Source organism: Neodiprion virginianus, chromosome 4, assembly GCF_021901495.1.
Source record: "Neodiprion virginianus isolate iyNeoVirg1 chromosome 4, iyNeoVirg1.1, whole genome shotgun sequence".
NCBI classification, from domain to species: domain Eukaryota; kingdom Metazoa; phylum Arthropoda; class Insecta; order Hymenoptera; family Diprionidae; genus Neodiprion; species Neodiprion virginianus.
This window is the reverse complement of record NC_060880.1, coordinates 26,050,987-26,069,506: the sequence shown is the minus strand read 5'-3', so window position 1 is coordinate 26,069,506 and position 18,520 is coordinate 26,050,987. Positions and strand designations below refer to the sequence as shown.

The 18,520-nt window shown below is 34.7% G+C and overlaps 4 protein-coding genes across 12 annotated transcripts; 2 read left to right on the top strand and 2 right to left on the bottom strand.

Annotated features, from left to right (window-relative positions):
• Nucleotides 1–206: 206 nt before the first annotated feature.
• Nucleotides 207–11,220, top strand: LOC124303121 (DNA repair protein RAD51 homolog 3-like). 6 transcript variants are annotated; one of them, XM_046759958.1, is made up of 9 exons: nt 207–685; nt 757–860; nt 936–1,042; nt 1,152–1,279; nt 1,365–1,471; nt 9,375–9,523; nt 9,735–9,863; nt 10,030–10,212; nt 10,292–11,220. In XM_046759958.1, exons 2-9 carry the CDS (start codon nt 758–760, stop codon nt 10,322–10,324), a joined length of 939 nt encoding a protein of 312 aa, XP_046615914.1. In that variant the 5' UTR covers nt 207–685; nt 757; the 3' UTR covers nt 10,325–11,220. The 6 variants fall into 6 exon arrangements, with proteins under 6 accessions (XP_046615914.1, XP_046615918.1, XP_046615912.1 ...); XM_046759961.1 differs by having other exon boundaries at nt 209–509; nt 954–1,042; XM_046759960.1 differs by having other exon boundaries at nt 209–685; nt 954–1,042.
• On the bottom strand, nt 1,579–4,877 carry LOC124303117 (uncharacterized). Its single transcript, XM_046759938.1, has one exon. The coding sequence runs from the start codon at nt 4,537–4,539 to the stop codon at nt 3,238–3,240; it is 1,302 nt and encodes a 433-aa protein (XP_046615894.1). The 5' UTR covers nt 4,540–4,877; the 3' UTR covers nt 1,579–3,237.
• On the top strand, nt 4,899–7,908 carry LOC124303107 (protein asteroid). 2 transcript variants are annotated; one of them, XM_046759921.1, is made up of 2 exons: nt 5,232–5,369; nt 5,560–7,908. In XM_046759921.1, exon 2 carries the CDS (start codon nt 5,578–5,580, stop codon nt 7,582–7,584), a length of 2,007 nt encoding a protein of 668 aa, XP_046615877.1. In that variant the 5' UTR covers nt 5,232–5,369; nt 5,560–5,577; the 3' UTR covers nt 7,585–7,908. The 2 variants fall into 2 exon arrangements, with proteins under 2 accessions (XP_046615876.1, XP_046615877.1); XM_046759920.1 differs by having other exon boundaries at nt 4,899–7,805.
• On the bottom strand, nt 10,348–17,965 carry LOC124303120 (annexin B9-like). Of its 3 annotated transcripts, none has more exons than XM_046759953.1 (7): nt 17,833–17,965; nt 17,453–17,512; nt 16,396–16,777; nt 14,721–14,873; nt 14,425–14,598; nt 14,034–14,215; nt 10,348–10,562 (listed from the first exon to the last, which is right to left on the bottom strand). In XM_046759953.1, the coding sequence occupies exons 2-7, from the start codon at nt 17,480–17,482 to the stop codon at nt 10,500–10,502; spliced, it is 984 nt and encodes a 327-aa protein (XP_046615909.1). In that variant the 5' UTR covers nt 17,483–17,512; nt 17,833–17,965; the 3' UTR covers nt 10,348–10,499. The 3 variants fall into 3 exon arrangements, with proteins under 3 accessions (XP_046615909.1, XP_046615910.1, XP_046615911.1); XM_046759954.1 differs by having other exon boundaries at nt 17,813–17,839; XM_046759955.1 differs by lacking the exon at nt 10,348–10,562 and adding an exon at nt 10,954–12,312.
• Between the last annotated feature and the right edge of the window lie 555 nt (nt 17,966–18,520).

Here is an 18,520-nt window from a genome sequence, read left to right as displayed (position 1 = left end):
TTTTTATTTTATCTGGGAATATATTTTACTTTGCATAAATTTTACAGTCAGTCCCAAAAAATATAGAAAATTATAGTGCTAACTGCTAGGTATTTCGATGGTTTGGAGCATTCAAGTATGCGCATGCGCCGCAGGTGACTGTCATATTGTTAAACTATAAACATCATTATGCATGGATCACGTGAGTCATGGGCGAAAGCGGCTGCAATAGTCGAGTACCCAGGGTAGCATTTCCTATAGCGTCCGGTCACGCATAACCGTGTTCGGCGGTACTTTACGGAACAACTATGGAAAAAATATAAATCGTTCGTTATTGCACGTCAGTCTAAACGGATAGGGTGTAAATTGGCTCGGTTATATCAGAGAAATAGGTTTTTGGCGGCAGAGCGCACATGTGCAAGTCTTCCTACGACTTCGAAAACAGATAGTGCGTATGCCGTGTCTGCCCACTGATCTCTAATCATAGAGATCTCTGATCATAGAGATCAGTGGGTCTGCTGCACTGATAGGTAGGGTCATGCATGCGCGCATGTGACGGTCAGAACACGAACTTGCGACAGAATGCTACACATGTTTATACCTTTGCAACCTACAGGAATTATACCACTGATTGTGAACTATGTTACAAGCCAGTAGATCATACCTCAAAACTACTGCCCTGAGGCAGTCGTAATTATTCATATTGGTGAATCTTTAAATATACAATGCACAGTGATTATATATGAATATTATCGTAAACGATAGTCAGTTTTTTAGCATGATGTTGCGGCCAATTTCTAGTCTTGCATTGCCAGATACGGTTATTTCACAACTCAAGAATCATGGCTTTTGTTATGTGAATGACATTTTGGATGAATCAGGTACAATATGAGTACAAAAAATCATAGGGTACGCAGTTATTCTTCCAATTCATTCTCACCATTCCGATCCACCATTATTGCAATTTGTTTCAGCCTCAGAAGCTACGTGTATCGACGCTATTCAAGAGGCTAGAATTTGTTGTAAAGTACCCAAGAGCTTCTCTGCTTTGGATATCTTGCAAGTGAGTGCCATAATGAATGTTGTAGAATATTTTATTACTTGAGAAAAGTTCCAAGATTTTCTGTCTTACCTACATAATTATCTCAAATTGATATGTGTTGGTTTTATAGGAAGAATTGCTACGACCCAAGATAACAACATTGAGTCAAGCGCTAGACAATATTTTAGATGGAGGATTTCAATGTAGAACTGTAACAGAACTGTGCGGAGCTCCTGGATCAGGAAAAACGCAAATTTGGTAGATATCCATGTTCATAAGCTTGTAAATAACCACACCGTCCAATGTGAGAAAAGACTTTGCAATATGTATCATTCAATTCCAGTATGCAAATATCCATCAACGTTCAGTTGAGCGAATCGAAGAATGGACCGGGTGGTCAAACTTTGTATATAGATACAAGAAGCGGACTATGCATCGCAAGACTGAAAGGTAAAAATTGAATCAATGTATATGGTTTAAATTCATTTATTGAATAGCAATGGACAAAATGCACCCATTCCGAGTAAGGTTTGAAATAATTTTTTGCATATGTTATCGGTAATTATTGTACTTGAATATCCTCAGTTGGATGATGAACATGTAACTGAGATAAACATTAACTTATCTCATTGAATTAATATATTTCCAGTTATCTATTTTTACAATTTCTATTGTATATGATCAAACATCAACACTTTTATTTCATCAATTTTTCCCATTCTGTACAATTTGTAAAATATTTACTCACAACTACATCACATAAACACATCTGGTCATGCTTCCAACTTCTGTGGGCGTAAAATTCTAGCTACATCAAAGTTGGTTTAGGTACATATCGTTGACAATAAATACTATATCAGAGGTTGCAGTAAAACTACTATTATGACAATGATTAGTATACGCATTGTGTAAAGTCTTGCGAATTGTAAATATTATTAAAAGTCGCTTGTTGAATGATTGTTGTAGTAAAGAAAAAAAATAAGAAAGCAGGTCAATTAAGTCTATTAGATATTGTATAATTAATTATGGCTTCAAATTATTTCAATCACACACAGCGTGATTCATAACTGCAGCCAATCCTTCAGAAGGTAAATGTAGCTGGACACTTAGCTATTTACCAAATTGCTTTGAAATTAATGGAAAAACGGCATTTCTTAATACTAGAATGTAAGAGTGCACTTTTTTGCACTCTGATTCTTTTCTCATACTGTCCTAGAAACGATTGTTTTACTGCGGAATGGAGGCAAAAAAAGATGCGTCAATCATATTCTCGTTCTATGAGCCATTTTTTATCATGAAATTTTTTTTGGGCTATATGAGTTAGTTTGACATAAGAGTATTAATTACCTTATTGCGGATGGATATGATTTGTGAATCGTTTTGTAAATATTAGGTAAAAAACATTCTAATCTTCTCGTTCGAATTACCAAGAAGTGAAACAATATTTGTTCATAATTTATAACGGAATGTAAATCACTTTACTTGGTCAGGGAATGTTCTTTCAAATATCAGTCTTACATTTAGATATTATGCTTAATATAGTACACATCTACAAAAATTTTCAACTCCTGTCGTCTATAATTCCTAATTATACAATGGATTTTACAATTTTTCTAATAAGTTCGGATCATTAGTGGTCTTCTCTAGTGATTGAAGAAATGGCAACTCTAATCCTCTTTTTATAAGATGGTAGTTGAAGTACGTTAATAAACCACATTGGACTTTTTGTTTAAAGAAAGACCTAAGATATTTTTGTAGATATCAGCATGAAGAAATTATCACTCCTTATTAATATTCCCCAAAAATTGGAAACTCTTTTGCAAATCTTGAGCTACTGCTTAGTTTTTGCTATCCAATTTATCTTTTAAGGAATGGTTGCTATAGATGAAAATCTTATTTTTTCCAAAGTTTTGATGCACCTTCATCTTTAACTGCAAGACTATGAATTTTGAAGAGTTCCAAGTAGAATGATATAGCTTGGAGTGAATTTTGTGTACAATGATTTTGTGGTATGTTGAATTAGTTTTTGGACTGGTCTGTGGTATGTTGAATTAGTTTTTGGACTGGTCTGTGCAAGGTTGATACATTTTCTTTTTTGGGCGATACAAATGCTGTTTTGTACTGCAGGCTTAATCGCACAATACGATTAGTTCACGTTAAACATACCTGAATTTTTCATTTACTAGGTAAGACCTAAAAAGATAACGCCAATATTCTTATTGTGTTAATTTAAGGTCATTAAATATGCTTGCTGGACAGAGATCGTGATAGATAGTAATAAACTGATTCTGATAAAATACACCTTCAGTTTCGAAATCCCTGTGTGGCCTAAGACTTGAGAATGGATTTATTTCGCAGCAAAGATCAGTCACAGTATCCCCTAGAATAATCCTAAGTTTCTTGTGCTCCTCGATAGCTTCGCTTAATGTATAGGAAGTTAAAACCAGTGGACAATTTTGCTCAGCCAGAGTTTTAATACATGGTGTCCATGTGTCCTTCACTGAACCAAGTTCCAAGCATTCGTGAATACCCATGTTGTAACCTATCAGAAAATCAGGTTTCTCATACCACTGACTAGTCACGTAATCCTGGTAGAGCATGTTTCTTAATTCTATGTGAACCCACATGCCCTTAGAAACACAATAATTGCAGACATTGGGCTTCACACTGCCCCACATTAATTCTGGGCCGATTAAAACGATCGTTAAAGTGGTCAATGAAGGAAGCCAATGTAGCAATATCTCCCAAATATCCAGCCCGTCAACTTCAACCATATTAGCCCCAATTACATGTATATTTATGGCTGATTCTATTTTAAATTCCAGTCTCTCAATTGCATATAGAACCGTTAATGGTCTGGTGAGATACTCCGAATTGTATAATAATTGGCATTCAGATGACATTGGTAGGGATTTGTTTTCATTTACATAAAGAAGTATAAAATCTTTTATCGATCTTGGAAGGTATGCCATTTCTTTATGGAACGGAACGACGTGCCTAGGCGATTTTCGTTCAAATAGAGTCCCAGCAATATCTAGGTCGAAACAGAGTTTCAGTGCTTTACATTGACTGGTATGTCTGATTTGGTCTGTTTTATGAAGCGGACAAAAATTAGCACTTGGACAAAATTTGCAGTCCTTTAATACCGCAGACTGACCATCGTGGCACGTACTGCATACTCGGGGAAATTTAAACATCTCTTCTTCATAGTGTTCCAAACGTCTTCCTAATTTTAACTGGACGAGTAGCATCAAGTTGCTCTTTTTCTTTGCCCATAACTTTGTGCACGGATTTTGACATTTCCCAAATATACACATACTATTGGTTTGATCCAGCATGTCTGACAACACTTTGCACAGGTCCTTATGCTGTGGCCAGTGTTGTTTTTGGTGAACCTTTCCACAATACGATATCATTCTACAACTACTACAACGTTTCAAAAGCAGTTCTTTGCCGAAAGTTTTACAAACGTGGCACACGTTCGCGTAGTAATACAAATTGTGCAAATTGTCACTCATCTTTTTAGTTTTCTCGTTCTGTTTTTCAAATTTTCTTTATCGATTCGTCTCCAAAAGTTCGTTTTTGTTTAGCACATTTTTTCGCCCCGCTAACGCTTGTATACCGGAATTCGTCTACGCACATATAAACTTTACGTGAAAACCCGCGCAAATATACCGCCGCGTAGATTTCCTGAAATGGCAGAATTCTGCGTTCGGATCGCCATATTTATGTCGAATTTTTGTGCATTTTTGTCTATCCCTGTTCTAGGGAACCGAGGTATCAGAGAGGTAGTGGCTTAGGTTTGGTTGGGACGGTTTTCTTATCTCTGTCACACGAGGGTAGGCTGGCGATAGAGCGTCTCGCTCTCGTAACTGACTTGAAGAGAGAAATGAAAATGGTCAAGTTGACGCTGGGCGCGGATTGTGTATTATGTCATTTATCATCACTTGTTGAGAAACAGATGAAAATAATGTCACAGGTTCCAATAATGCTTATTGAGACATGTGACTTCTTTCGGTTCTGTACCAGAAGCTGAAAAAATTCTTACAATTGTGGAACGAGGGGGACTGCCGACGAACAAAGCTACCATAACCTAGAAACTTTGACACTGGTGGTGAAAAGACGTGTTGAAAAAATAGATATATAATTTAAACGCTCCACAATACAGTAAATTATTCAATATGGGAATTCGAGGGCTGACAACCTATATCGCGAGGCATTCAGAGCAGTACTTGGAGCCGTTCGAATTGCATGACACATATTTGGTCATAGATGGTAACAGCATAGCGTGCCAACTCTACAATTGGCATGCCCGTTGCAACTGTGCCTTTGGAGGTGACTATGACAGGTATGCAGAACACGTTAGGGAGTTTTTTGATAATTTGACTAGATGCAAAATTACTCCACTTGTCTTAATTGACGGTGGATACGAAAATAAGAAAATTAAAACTACATACTCTCGTCTACGATCTAAAATTAAAATGGCGTCATACTTCACACATACACAAAGTTTGAAATTTTTTCCCATATTGATGAAGGAAGTCTTCAGGGATGTAATGGATGAGAAGCGTGTCAAGTACGCTCAGTGTGCCTTTGAAGCTGATGATGAAATTGCTGCTGTTGCTAGGATTCTAGGCTGCCCAGTGCTCAGTTATGACTCTGATTTTTTTGTTTACGGAGTATTGTATATACCGTACAATACACTGGACGCGGGTTACGTTAAAGGTCGAAAGACAAATGGATATGTTAAGAGGTGTAAAATTTATCGAGTAGAAAAGTTCTTAAATAGTTTTGGAGGCTTGGACAGATCTTTGCTGCCTTTGATCGCCACGCTACTAGGCAATGACTACATTAAACGAGGCGTTTTCAAGCAATTTTTTCAAAATTTGAAATTGTCTAAACTAACTAAAAAAAATAGCAACGAACAACAGCGGCGAATTGCAGCGTTACTCAATTGGCTACAGCCATATACCTTGAACAGTGCTGTAAGAGCAGTGCTTAGTAGGATACAAAAAGAACATCGGCGTCGAATTATGAGTGAAATGGAAGCAGTCATCGCTGGTTATACAAGTTCTTCTCCCCGTATGCTTGCACCACTTGGATTTTCCAAAGAATATGTAACTGAAGTAGAAACAAGCAGAGTAAACAGTCCTTTCAAATTTCAAGAGGATTTCAATAGCTTGGAAGTTGTAGAAGATTCAATAAATCTGGAAGAGCCTTTAAAAAGTGATTACAATTATGAAGATGATCAGGAGCATGATGACAGTAACAATGAAGATGATAATGACAACGAAGATGATAATGACAACGAAGATGACAATGATGAGGATGATGAAGATATCAGTGATTATGATGAAGTAGATTTATCTACTGAAAATTTCTTAAGTAGCGCCGCTCCACCTTGGTTTATTGCTGAGTACAGCAGAGGACAATATCCCCCTTATTTTATTGATATGATGTATCGCCAGTTGTTGTTTTGCCCACCACAAATTGAAGATTATTTTTATCCAGCTTCACATCTGGTAAGTTTGAAGATTATTAGCGTAATCTTTGAACTCTTGACATCGAACAGAAAAGATGTGAAAAAGAATTTAGAGTACGTTATAAGAGATGACAATAATCGAGCAACTCGCTATCAACTACAGTCCTGCAGAGAAATCTTTTCTTTCAATTATCCACCATTGAAGGATCTCAATACACTTCCTCTTGTCATCAGAGAAGGCATATTAACTTGCACCTTGGAAACTCCAAAAGAATTCAATACAGATCTCGTATTGCCTGAGTGGAGATTATATCTGGCCACCATCATTTATTGGAGCCAACAAGGACATGAACCTTTGGTAACTAGCTGCCACATTTATGCATTGCTGTGTTCAATGTTGTTTGGCATCATAGATCAAAACTTAGGATTTTGTCGCTCAGCACATAAGTTAAAGGCTAAATATAATGATGTAATTAAAATAATTGCTGAAAATAGAAAATCTCTGGTAGACAAGGGATTGTTTCCAAAAAATACAAATTTCACCCTCGCTGGGAAATATGTCACACCAGAGGACTGTTTTTCAGCAGCAAATTTTTTTATCCCTTATTTTAATCTTCACCCTAAGATGTCGTCCAGCCCAAAAGCGTTTAATGTTACCGTTGTTCATTCATTTTCACAGTTTCAGAGTTGTTTGAGGTATAGTATGCATCTCAATGCTTTGCTTGGGTATCCATATATGCAGCCAAAGGTTGCGGAAGTTTATAACGGTACATTGCTGTATAATTTGTATCACAACTTTAAGAAGCGCAATAGCATCGAAGCTTACATAAATGTTGTGCTTAAAGATTCTCCAAGTCTTTTACAAATTTTCAATACTCTTACTAATGCCATTAAACAACCTCTAGCCACAGTATTTGAGCATAATGTAAACCAGAAGAGAAGGCGTAAAAATAAAAATAAATCGACAAAAGTTGATGACGAGGAGTACATGAGCTGTGCTAGTGGAGATGAAATTTTAGAGAATAATCATCCCTTTATAGATCCAAACAATCCGTTTTGTGTTCTCAATGCAATGGAGTAGTCGAATATCGCTCTCATCAATACAAAATTTGTACAATAGTGTACATTTGTTAATAGATCGACCTGTACAAAAGTGCACCTTTTTTATAATGATTGAAATAGTATCTTAAGGATATATGTATTTTACTATATCAATTTTATATATAGTCACCATATAAATAGAGTAAGAATAAGGGTTGCAAAGAGAGTAAACTTATATGTTGTTACAGATGTAAATAATATTCTATCACAGTAACAAATTTAACCTGGGTGTTATATTTTTTTCAACAAATGATCCTTTACTTCTTTTACTTTTCTTTTCGATATCTTCTGCTTCATATAGGTATCTTTCATCTTGAAGTATATATAGTATATATATATATATATATATTAGGGTGGTCGTTATTTGGGGTGTTGATGAATTTCGACAAGTGCGCTCCCTAGACACGTTCGAAATAAATGAACAAAAAATGTGTGCGAAAACGGAGCGCTGTAGTCCAATTAGAAGACGTGCCCCTAAGCTCGTTTTGTTTTTCATTTGAATAACATGGGATTTTTAGACTACTTCAATCATTATGTTTTAAAAAATTCTTTTTTCACATAAATCTGTTGTTCATGGGTACAACTACGCGTATATTTTTCCACAAGTCGTTATCACAACCTTTACGCCCCCCATCCCCCTGATATTATACACGACGGCAAATTGATCAACGTGAGAATACCTCTTTTTAGCCGCTTGGTGCTTGACAGTATTTCACCAATTAAAAGGCAGTCTTATTTACGTCATAAGTTTGTAAAAAAAAATAATTGTACATGTGGGAAAAAATATGTATTTCAATTAGTGTATTTAAAAACACATCGTTTATACTTTATACTTTTTTAAAAAGTAATAATTAAAATTGAAATGTTTTGATTGCCGTCTGTTTTTCTGGATCGGGAAAGATTTTACGATATTCCGAGATCCATGAACAACAGATTTATGTGAAAAAAGAATTTTTTGCGTTCATGGGGACAACTCAAAAACATAATGACTGAAGTAGTCTGAAAATCCCATGTTATTCAAATGAAAAACAAAACGAGCTTATAGGCACGTCTTCTAATTGGACTACAGCGCTCCGTTTTCGCACACATTTTTTTTAATTTATTTCAAACGTGTCTAGGGGGCGCACTTATCGGAATTCGTCAACACCCCAAATAAGGACCACCCTAATATATATATACTTCATGTAACTTCTCGTGTTTATTGACACAAATCCTTATTTAGTTTGTGTATATTTAATTTCACATGTCTATTATCTTCAAGGTAATGATTTATTATGAAGCAATTGTAGCAAGAATGTCTAGCTTCCAAGCAGTTTTGTGAATCCAAAAAATAGTACAGTAGGACCTTGTTTATCCGATCTTTGATTAACTGAGGTTCGGCTTCATCCGAAATGCTCATCTCATCTGAGCACTCTGTATTAACCGAAATGTACAATCGGATAATACGGTTCTCCAGTTCTCCGCTCAGATTAAACAAAATCATCCGCTATGTCTACGTTTCAAATAGTCTTGTATCGTTACATTGTTTGAGCACTCATAAACTTGTAAAAGTTCCTAGTGATTTATTACATTGCAAGCTGTAAACGCGACAGTTCCGTTTCTGGAGTCAAAGGGAATATATCGCGATGGCTTGAGCTATATATGTTTTCCCTATTATCCGAGATTTCACTTGTCTGAGGTTCGCTCTCCCCATATTACCTTGAATAAACGAGGTTCTATTGTAGTAAGTTTTGCTCAACATAAATTTAAATCCGCAAATTAATTCCGCAGAGATGGCAACAGCTTGTCGCGTCTGTTTTGGAGGCCAGAACTTTGACATTGACAGAATTTTGGAGCATATAATTGTTACTCGGCCGCAATCGATTGATGAATTATCCACTGTTTTGGAAAACTTCAATGAACTAGATAAAAATTGTCAGGTTAGACAGGAACAATTATTACAAAGTTACAAATGAAATTGAACTGCAGAAATTCAGCAGTATTTGAATTACTGTTACAGTCTCAATTTAGTTTCACTGTTTCTTTCACAATCTATTTTACTGTTTTTAAGATATGTTAAACTCACGTTTGACTTATATAATAACAAATGCGTTAAAATATTTAAGTAATGAATGTTATCGATTTCATCAGATACGTCTGATAATAGTAGACAGTCTGTCATTCCGTCGCTATAGTATTGAGGACACTTTACAACGCACACAAAAATGCTTCAGGATATTGGACAAGTTGAACAAGCTGGCAACGAGATTTAATTTGTCTGTAAGTATGAACTGATATCGGGTTACCATGGATTGAAGGTCAACCATGACAATAAAAAATTCTAACATTAGGATAATATGAGGAAACGCTGTGACTTTTCTGAAATGATCAACATGGATTTTTAATTGGAAATGTATCTGATGTCATTTTTTTGTTGTTTTTTAAGGTTGTTATCACAAATGAATTAGTTAATTCTTTCAATGGCAATGATGATTTAGTTCCAGCCGGTGGACTGCTTTGTGCTCAAAGAGTTCATAAAAGATTTATGCTTACACGTCTAGATGATAATAAATTTGCAGCTCGTGCTATGAAGACTCCTACAATGCCGGAAGTTTCCTCGAAATTTCAGGTATGGTGGATAAGTTGATATACGTATGAGCACACATAGATTGTTTGTAATACTAAGATAGCATCTTTTGTTTCCTCAGGTAACAGCAGGTGGTATTAGAGATATTATGTAGAGTAATGGTATACTATCCAACAATTAGTAACACAATGTTTTTTATTTGATGCAGTTCATAGTGAATATTAATTTTTCGTACATAATTTCATTTTTATATGAAGCCATAATTTTTCAAAATAAATATTGTAAACCACATACATTCATAATCAGCCTTTTACTCTATATTTCAATCTTTAATTGCCAGTGCCACCGACTAATGCAACCAATGTGTCTCTATAATCGCCTGAACAGTCATCCTGTAAGAATAAAACAGAAGAGTCAATTTATCTATAGTAGAACTGTGACTTCAAAATGCATTTTTTTTTTCTCAGTTATAGTTATTAGTTCAAATGGAGTCTCTCGAATGATTAAAATTTGTTCACTCAATCAACTTAAAATCAATCGAGATTCGGTAGTTTTCTTGAATGTGAATTTTGGTTATAATTTGTATGTGAATAAGTCGTTCAATTGCAAATTCAAATAGATGTCTGATCAAACCGGACGCAAAATTTATTTGCTTAACTTCCTTCACTTTCTAGAAGAACCAACTGTGATGGCATACGGAATTATCGTAGTGATAGAGTTTAACATAATATTGGATGTAAATAGGTATAATACTAAATCACAAGAATATAACAAAACGTTGTATACTCAAACTTCATTTATTTAGTTCTATAGATTGTACATTGACAGTGAAATGCTCTCGAAATAAATTTTTTTTTAAGGAAGTAATGGCAAAAGCAATGAAAGCAAAAATAATTTCACATTTGCAAAATATAATATCCATATAAAATATTGTAAATAGCTCTCAAAAACACAGTAAATAGGTACATAACTTATTTTTATATTAATGTGTGTATGTGTGGGAAAAATTTATCTACATTTGCCTGGAATTATATTTCAGTAAGAAGTTTGTGCGTCAGAAAAAAATTGTATAAACCTAACATACATATTTTTCATTAGCTTCTGGAATATTAAATGCACATATTGTCTACAAGGCAATGAATAGTTATACATCAGAAGGCAACAAATTTCACAAAGGAATGTTTTCAGGGTACTTGAATCTATGATACTGATATATAAATGATACATATTAAGTTATATTTAGAATATGACAAGTACTTGAAAACTTATTGCCAAAGTTAATGCATATTTCTTATAATTCGTATGGAATGATACTTTATTTAATTGTTCGTTATAAATTTAATTATATTCTATATAACAACAGAAGATTGCTGCTCTGATCATACAACCTTCACTTCACATTAATAGCATCTATATTGGAAAAGAGAGATATATGTATATTGTGACATACATGTATAGAGATTCGATACAAGCGTAAATAATGTCTTGAAACTTAACGTCTATAAAGAGATGAAAAAGATATAGAATAGAGAATACAATTACACATTAATAATTCGTGCACGTGTAAATAATAATTCTAGAGATAAATCTTATAAGATTTTAAAATAGGAAAGAAAATTCTGTTCCTTCCTGAAATTTGCATATCCAAGGCCGATTAGCTTAGATTTATTAGCAATTGCAGTAGGTTAAAGATGTTTACCACATACCTGGAAATAAAGACTCTAATCTCTATAATATTTTACTTTTTATAAATCTTCAATACTATCTTACGACACTTATGCAACATCAAAGCAGCACGCTTCTTATTTTTGTTTTTATAAATATTGGCGTGATGAAATGTACATTCAAAGTGATTTACAATTTCGAAAACTGTAAATTGCGTAAAAAATATTTTATTCTGGAAACTACTGAGCTTTGCTTGACCAGCCAGTTTGAGAGATTAGCTTCAATTTGGCAATTAACCTTACATGTGTCTATAACACTGGGTGGAAGTCAATGTTATTATCAAAGCGGCAGATTTTGACTGGTTCAAGTCGAATGATAGTGAACATATTAAAAGCTAGGCAACGTTTTCAATTTTCATCACATTTATGTGGAAACTAGAGAGAGCAGAGCCTTCTTGTAATCGCCAGACGTATCTCCCTGTAACAAAGAAACAGTCGCCTTACTCAATTAATTATGTTAACAAATATTCATGAAGTGTAATTTCATTTCAGAAATAACAGTTTTTCGAACTTACTGACACAAAAGGAATATTACGTGAAACTTGTATCTTCTGGAGGGAATACACTACCACTGATGTCATTTATTATTTTGTTTACCCGCAATATTGAGTTTCCAGAATACATTCCATAAAAGTTTGTCCAGTATTTTGTTGCATTATCAGTAAATATTTTGAAATTTAAGAACCGAAAAATTATATTCAATACATGTTGCGGACGAGTACAAGATTGTGCTGCACATTTGATAGCTACTAAAGTTTAGATCTTTTCACACAAACCAATAATGAGTAGGTAGACGCGAAAATCTAAATATCGCGATCTGCTTAACAAATTGGAAACCAAAACTATGATTAACGAGTATCAGTAGTTTACTTCATTGAGTGATTTTTTTGATTTCACTGTTCAATGCTGATAGCACGTGTTTTATTATTCAGTTAGTGTATTCAAATGAAATTGTAATATGCCATGCATCTTAAATTCTGATGATCCTAACTGAGTATTTCCCGTTTGATAGGCAGTCAGAATTTAACACACCAAGCGTGCGCGTGTATGGAGGATGACGAGAATATTCGTATAACAAAAGCTACTATTTCTAGTGAGGTAGAAATGAGTAGTTAGTACCCAGTGTATGTATTAACAATAAATGTAAGTCTGTGTTGCAACATTTAATGACTCCAGATTTCATATTTCTGGAGACAAGAAGTGTATAACTCTCTTATTGTGTAATATTGGAGTGTAGCGTGAATAAGTTGTTACGAAATGTCTTATCATTCTGTGAATTTTTTTAAACACTTTATACATAAATTTTCAAAATAGAAATAATCTATAGACTAATCTTCACAATCTAATTTTTGGGGTTTCTTAACAAAGACTTCTCAACTCCTGTTACGATTTCGAATGGATGTAAATATAGAATAAACTTAAATTTTTTTTGCGGTTTCCTGAAATTATTCATCAATTGATAACCTAATCAATTTCAACAAATCACAAAACCGACTATCGGTGATAAACTCCCACTTCCTGACGTGATTATCTTTTCACTAATCAGGAACACGACTTATTCAAATACAACTGTTACATTACGATTACGATTTCGAGTTGCTGAAAATGCAGGCAATTATGATTGGTATTGGCTTTGTACATGTGCAACAGATGTTAGTAACTTGAAGTAACTATAAGGCGAATGTGCTAGTTTTTAGCCAGTTTAAAAATGCGGCCCAGTGGTTAACCACAGTCATTTGAACATGAAAATTGATTATTTGTTTACTCATTACAAAAGTAATTGCGTTACGAAACTATAAATATAAACTAACAAAACAGCATATGTGATTATGTGGAAAAATGTAGGGTTAAGAACATTGCTTAATAAAAGTGATAGAATTCTATAAAGTGTGAAATTTTATGGTCACACAAGTGAACGCTAACTTCTAATGATAGGTGAGATAAAAATAAGAGTACAAAGAACAAAAGTGGCCAACCACTAGCTTATTTCATCTTACATGATTTGATCTTTTAGTTTTTGATGCTCCAAATTATGTTACATACAATCATGCAGTAACTAGAAAAGAGATTTTGTGTAGAAATGATTCATTAATACCACAGATGCAACATCAATAATGAATTGTAAATCATAGCACTTACGGCAATCCAACTTTCAAGTGATTTTCCATAACGGTCCTCAAATGCTTTCTTAATATCTCCAAGGTCAATTTCACTGCGTGAAACGATTATACGGATCAGAGTGCGATCCTTAGTTCCAATACCATGCATACTGGCATACAGGCGTTCGGCGAAGAACCCCACCTTTGACTTGACACACTTTACTGTAAAAGGAACAGACTAATTATTGAATACAAGCATTCATCTGCTTTGCGAGTAACAATGTAACAGTTACTAATTTCTATAGACGTTTTACTGGAGTATTTCAAACAATAATTTTCCAAATGAATGCTGAGAAGGTTAAATATTACAAGTATACAAATGATTATGTCTGTATGGATTGAATTATCCATAACAATAGGAAACTACTAACCAATGCCCAGAAGTCCTTTTTCAATACTGCCAGAGAATTCCTTCTTAATAGAAACTTCAATATCATGACCAGACAATTTTTCATACTCAAGGAAAGTTTGTCGCAGTTGTTGGTAGCTGCGAGAAATCAAGATAGCATTGAATTGTGATTCATCAGTGCCCCATTGTTTTTCACCTGCAATAGAATATATGGAAAATCACATTTGCTGGTTTAATGCGAACTGTGCACTAATAATGTTGCGTTGAAGTGGCTATAATTATGTTTGGTGCACACAAATATGTGAACCCTAGACATACCAGCTTCATAAAGAGCATTGGCATCAGCTTGGGCTTGTCTCACATCGACTTCCTGGTTTTCATCTCGATTGGCTTGGCATAAAGAAACCAGCAATCTTTTGAAATGTCCTGAGGTATCACCCTTCAAGTCGCTTTCCAAAGTATGGCCGTATACTGGAAGGAATAATGAGAAAAATCTTTTGAAACGAAATAATATTGACAAATTTAAAAATCGTTTTAACCAACGTTAGTATTTTGCGTTGTAAAATTTTACCTGAATGACTGCAAGATATTTTAACAAGAAACCTGCAGAATAACAATATTTTTTTGCTTTAAAAAGCTGAGTACACACAATGAAATTCTAATTTTAACCACACAGTAGTGAAGATGACATCATAGGTTGAAATACTAAAAATGATATTTGAGAAGTAGTGCAAGGATTGCTTAGTGATGAGTTAATTCATTAAAAATGTGCCGGCTGCTAACAATCAAGAGAATGGAAAATGGTGAATTTAAAAAACATTGATTGATTGTTTTATCACCTTATATCATATAGTACTTTTATTCTATATAGTACAGAGGTATAATAATAACTTTTATATTCTAGATGCATGTTTTACCAAGCACATATGATCTGAGGACTCAGCAATTTCAATCAATCAAGTCAAATTTATGTATCTAAATGTGGTGTTCAGTAATAATCGTTGCACGTATTACATATTTGATTACTTCATAGCTTTAACACTGCTATAATTGTAGTATCAAAATATCAAGTATTCCAAACTAAATTTTCTAGTTTTTGAATGTCGTAGCAATTAATTTTTATCACCTGTAGTTCAACACGCTCCATATCCATCATTTTCATCTATACTACACCTGCATCTTCACAAGCCAAGACAAGTATACATATACTTGTTTGCTTTACTTAAAGTAATCAGAACTTGGTGAATTTATTTCAGTGTAATAAATATGTGCGATGTGACCAGATAAGATAAAACATGATCAGCAGCTAAATTTTTGCAAATTTTTCTTTCACGTAGTTAAATATTCATCATTTAATGATATTTGCAAACAATCATTAGTATCAACTTACGAGTTTAGAAAATCGGCCTTAATTTAAGGACAATATCTCACATTCAATCCTAATTAAAAATACATTAACTGGCTATAATTCTTTCATCTACATGCATCCGGTGCTAACGTTGATACAAACTCCTGAATAACCTTGCTAATGTACAGAAAATACCCAACCAACTAACACACAAACTAACTATACATGTAACCCTGAATACGTTGAAGAGTGAGTGGGTATGTCGTAAAAAGTAATGACATCATACCACAGGTTTGTATCAGATATATATATAGCGTAACAGTCACTTTGAACGCTTGTTATAATATTTTCACACATAACACAGTAATTAGCTTTGAATATCTAGTGTATTTTTTATTATAATTATCGAATGATAGTCTAGCGGGAGAAAGGTTGTCATAAAATGGCTTCAACAAAATTCCCAGTGAATATGTCTGTTTTTCTTCTATTTATATTGCCAAATTTCAAGTAATAATCAAGTTCAGGTTCCTGATAGTGTTTAAAATGGCAGAGAAAAGTCATTGGTGAGACATGTAAAATGATTTGATTGAGGGATATGAAGAAATGGAATATAATTAAAAGTATAAATGAAGCTGGAAGACTTACAATTTTCATAGAAGGCAGCAATGGTTCTGATTCCATAGTTGCTTAGCGTGCACAGGATCTCTATGATCGCTTCCTCATCGGTACCAAGTCCAGCAACAGCGTCATGAAGTTCTTTGGCATAGTAATGGGGAAGTGGAGTCATAAGAGCGACGATGACGTCCTCGAGCTTCCCGGTGAGCTCACCCTTCAAATCACTGACCAAATCCTTTCCGTATTGAGTTTTAAAAGCCTCTGCAATTTCTAGACGCTGAACTATTCCTCTCTTAGTCAGCACATCGATGATTGCTTTTTCATCAGTACCAAAACCCTTCATTGCCTTTCGCAGAATTGCTGCATCTGCAACGGGATCGAAGGGTTCTGCTGGGTACACCGTAGGTGTACACTGAAATATCACGACGAAGTTATCAACTGTAGTTGTTTTTGTGACAGATCATAACACAGCAGTTATAAAGTAATCGAGCTGCCATGAGTGGCTATCAGATTAATATTCCTTATTAACTCCAAATACTTTGCTCCCTCTAAGAGATTAATGTGATAAGATTGAGAAAATATTTAAGAAAATAGTGACGGAGAAGTGGGTATGCAGTGCCAAGTGATCTTAGTAATTTTGTTTAGAAGATTCTGGTAATATTCTGATATTTTAGTAGTGTCCTCAAAATTTCTTTGATTTCTCTTGATGCTATATCCAGTTGACTTTGAAAATAGGAAAAGGAAAATTATTTGAGCAAGAAGTGTAGAATAAAATTATCCTTCGTATAATATATGTTTAGTAAAAGTTCTGGAACTTTCTGTGTCAGTTTTACTAGCTGCTGGGATGAACGTATGTATTACATGGAAACTGTAGGTGTCATAAAACAAGTCAATGCTCAAGGTGCACGCGATTTGTATTGACGCGTGAAATAATTATAAATCAAGATACCGCAATTATGTCATGGTATTGTGGTGCTAGGTACTACAGTGTAAAGAGTAAGCACAAGATCGAAAGTGGGTCAGGCTCGTGCAGAAACGCCCATGGAAATCATTTGAAATGTGGAATATAAAGATGTCAGATAAATACCTTGAAAGGATAGTATTGTTGCTGAGACATTTTGTTGCTTTTATCTCGAACTTGTGCAAGCTGAAACACAATACGTAATAGTATTTATAATAACGCCGGTTCGTGAGTCATCAATTCATGGTAATGTACGTCAGTCCGATGACGCATTTGTGACACCTTGAAATGGACATAGGAGATAAAATCCGAAGAAATAAATCGGAGGAAGAAAATTCCATAAATCACGCGTTGAGTTAAAATATAACAAATAACAACGTCTGTACTTTAGCGTATACAATTTTCAAATCTCACGCCAATGATTAGCCGCGATCGCATAAATTTCGAGATAGTAAATTCGATAATAATAATAATAATTGATCTTACGCTTGAGAAACAAACGTTACCTTCCGTTCCAACGGTGAATGCGCTACTCCCAGCTACTCCACAGATCTACTCCAAACCAACTAGGAGTCGGTAGTCACACCCACTTCCACGTATGCCTGCCTTCTCTCGATCATCGCCGACCCGCGCTTTTAAGCTTGTCACTATGTCGAGCTTCGATATACCGGGTGTCGGATTCGCTCACGGACATTCATTCCACGTTCGAAACTATAAATATTTAGAAGCACAGCTCCGACATTCGTTTAAGTACTAGATGCGCCAAATTACCCATAAAAGTTCAATATTTGCAGGACCTTGTTCGATATTGATTTATGATGAACTTGTCATGACTTGGACCCACAGACCGCTTATATGGCTATTTGCGGTTATCAAATGCGAATCTGCGCTCGAAATAGTTGCTCTCCGTAGTTATGGCGTACTTGGAGTAAAATTTCTTTCAAATGAAAGATCAAAGATTGTAAAATTTGGTTCAATCGCTCTTTTCGTTTGAAATTTTCGCACCACGAAATAATAAATTTGCAGTTACGAGACGGTGAGGTGTACAGTTCATAATATCATGTACACCGTTTTGTGGTGAACAAGGTTGAAAAATTTTCTGCAAAAAGTGAGTCGAAGCTGTTAAGCTTAAATGGGTGTGATTTAGATGAGTATCGAAGCAAAAGATAGTTCTGAAAACTCCACAATCCTCGT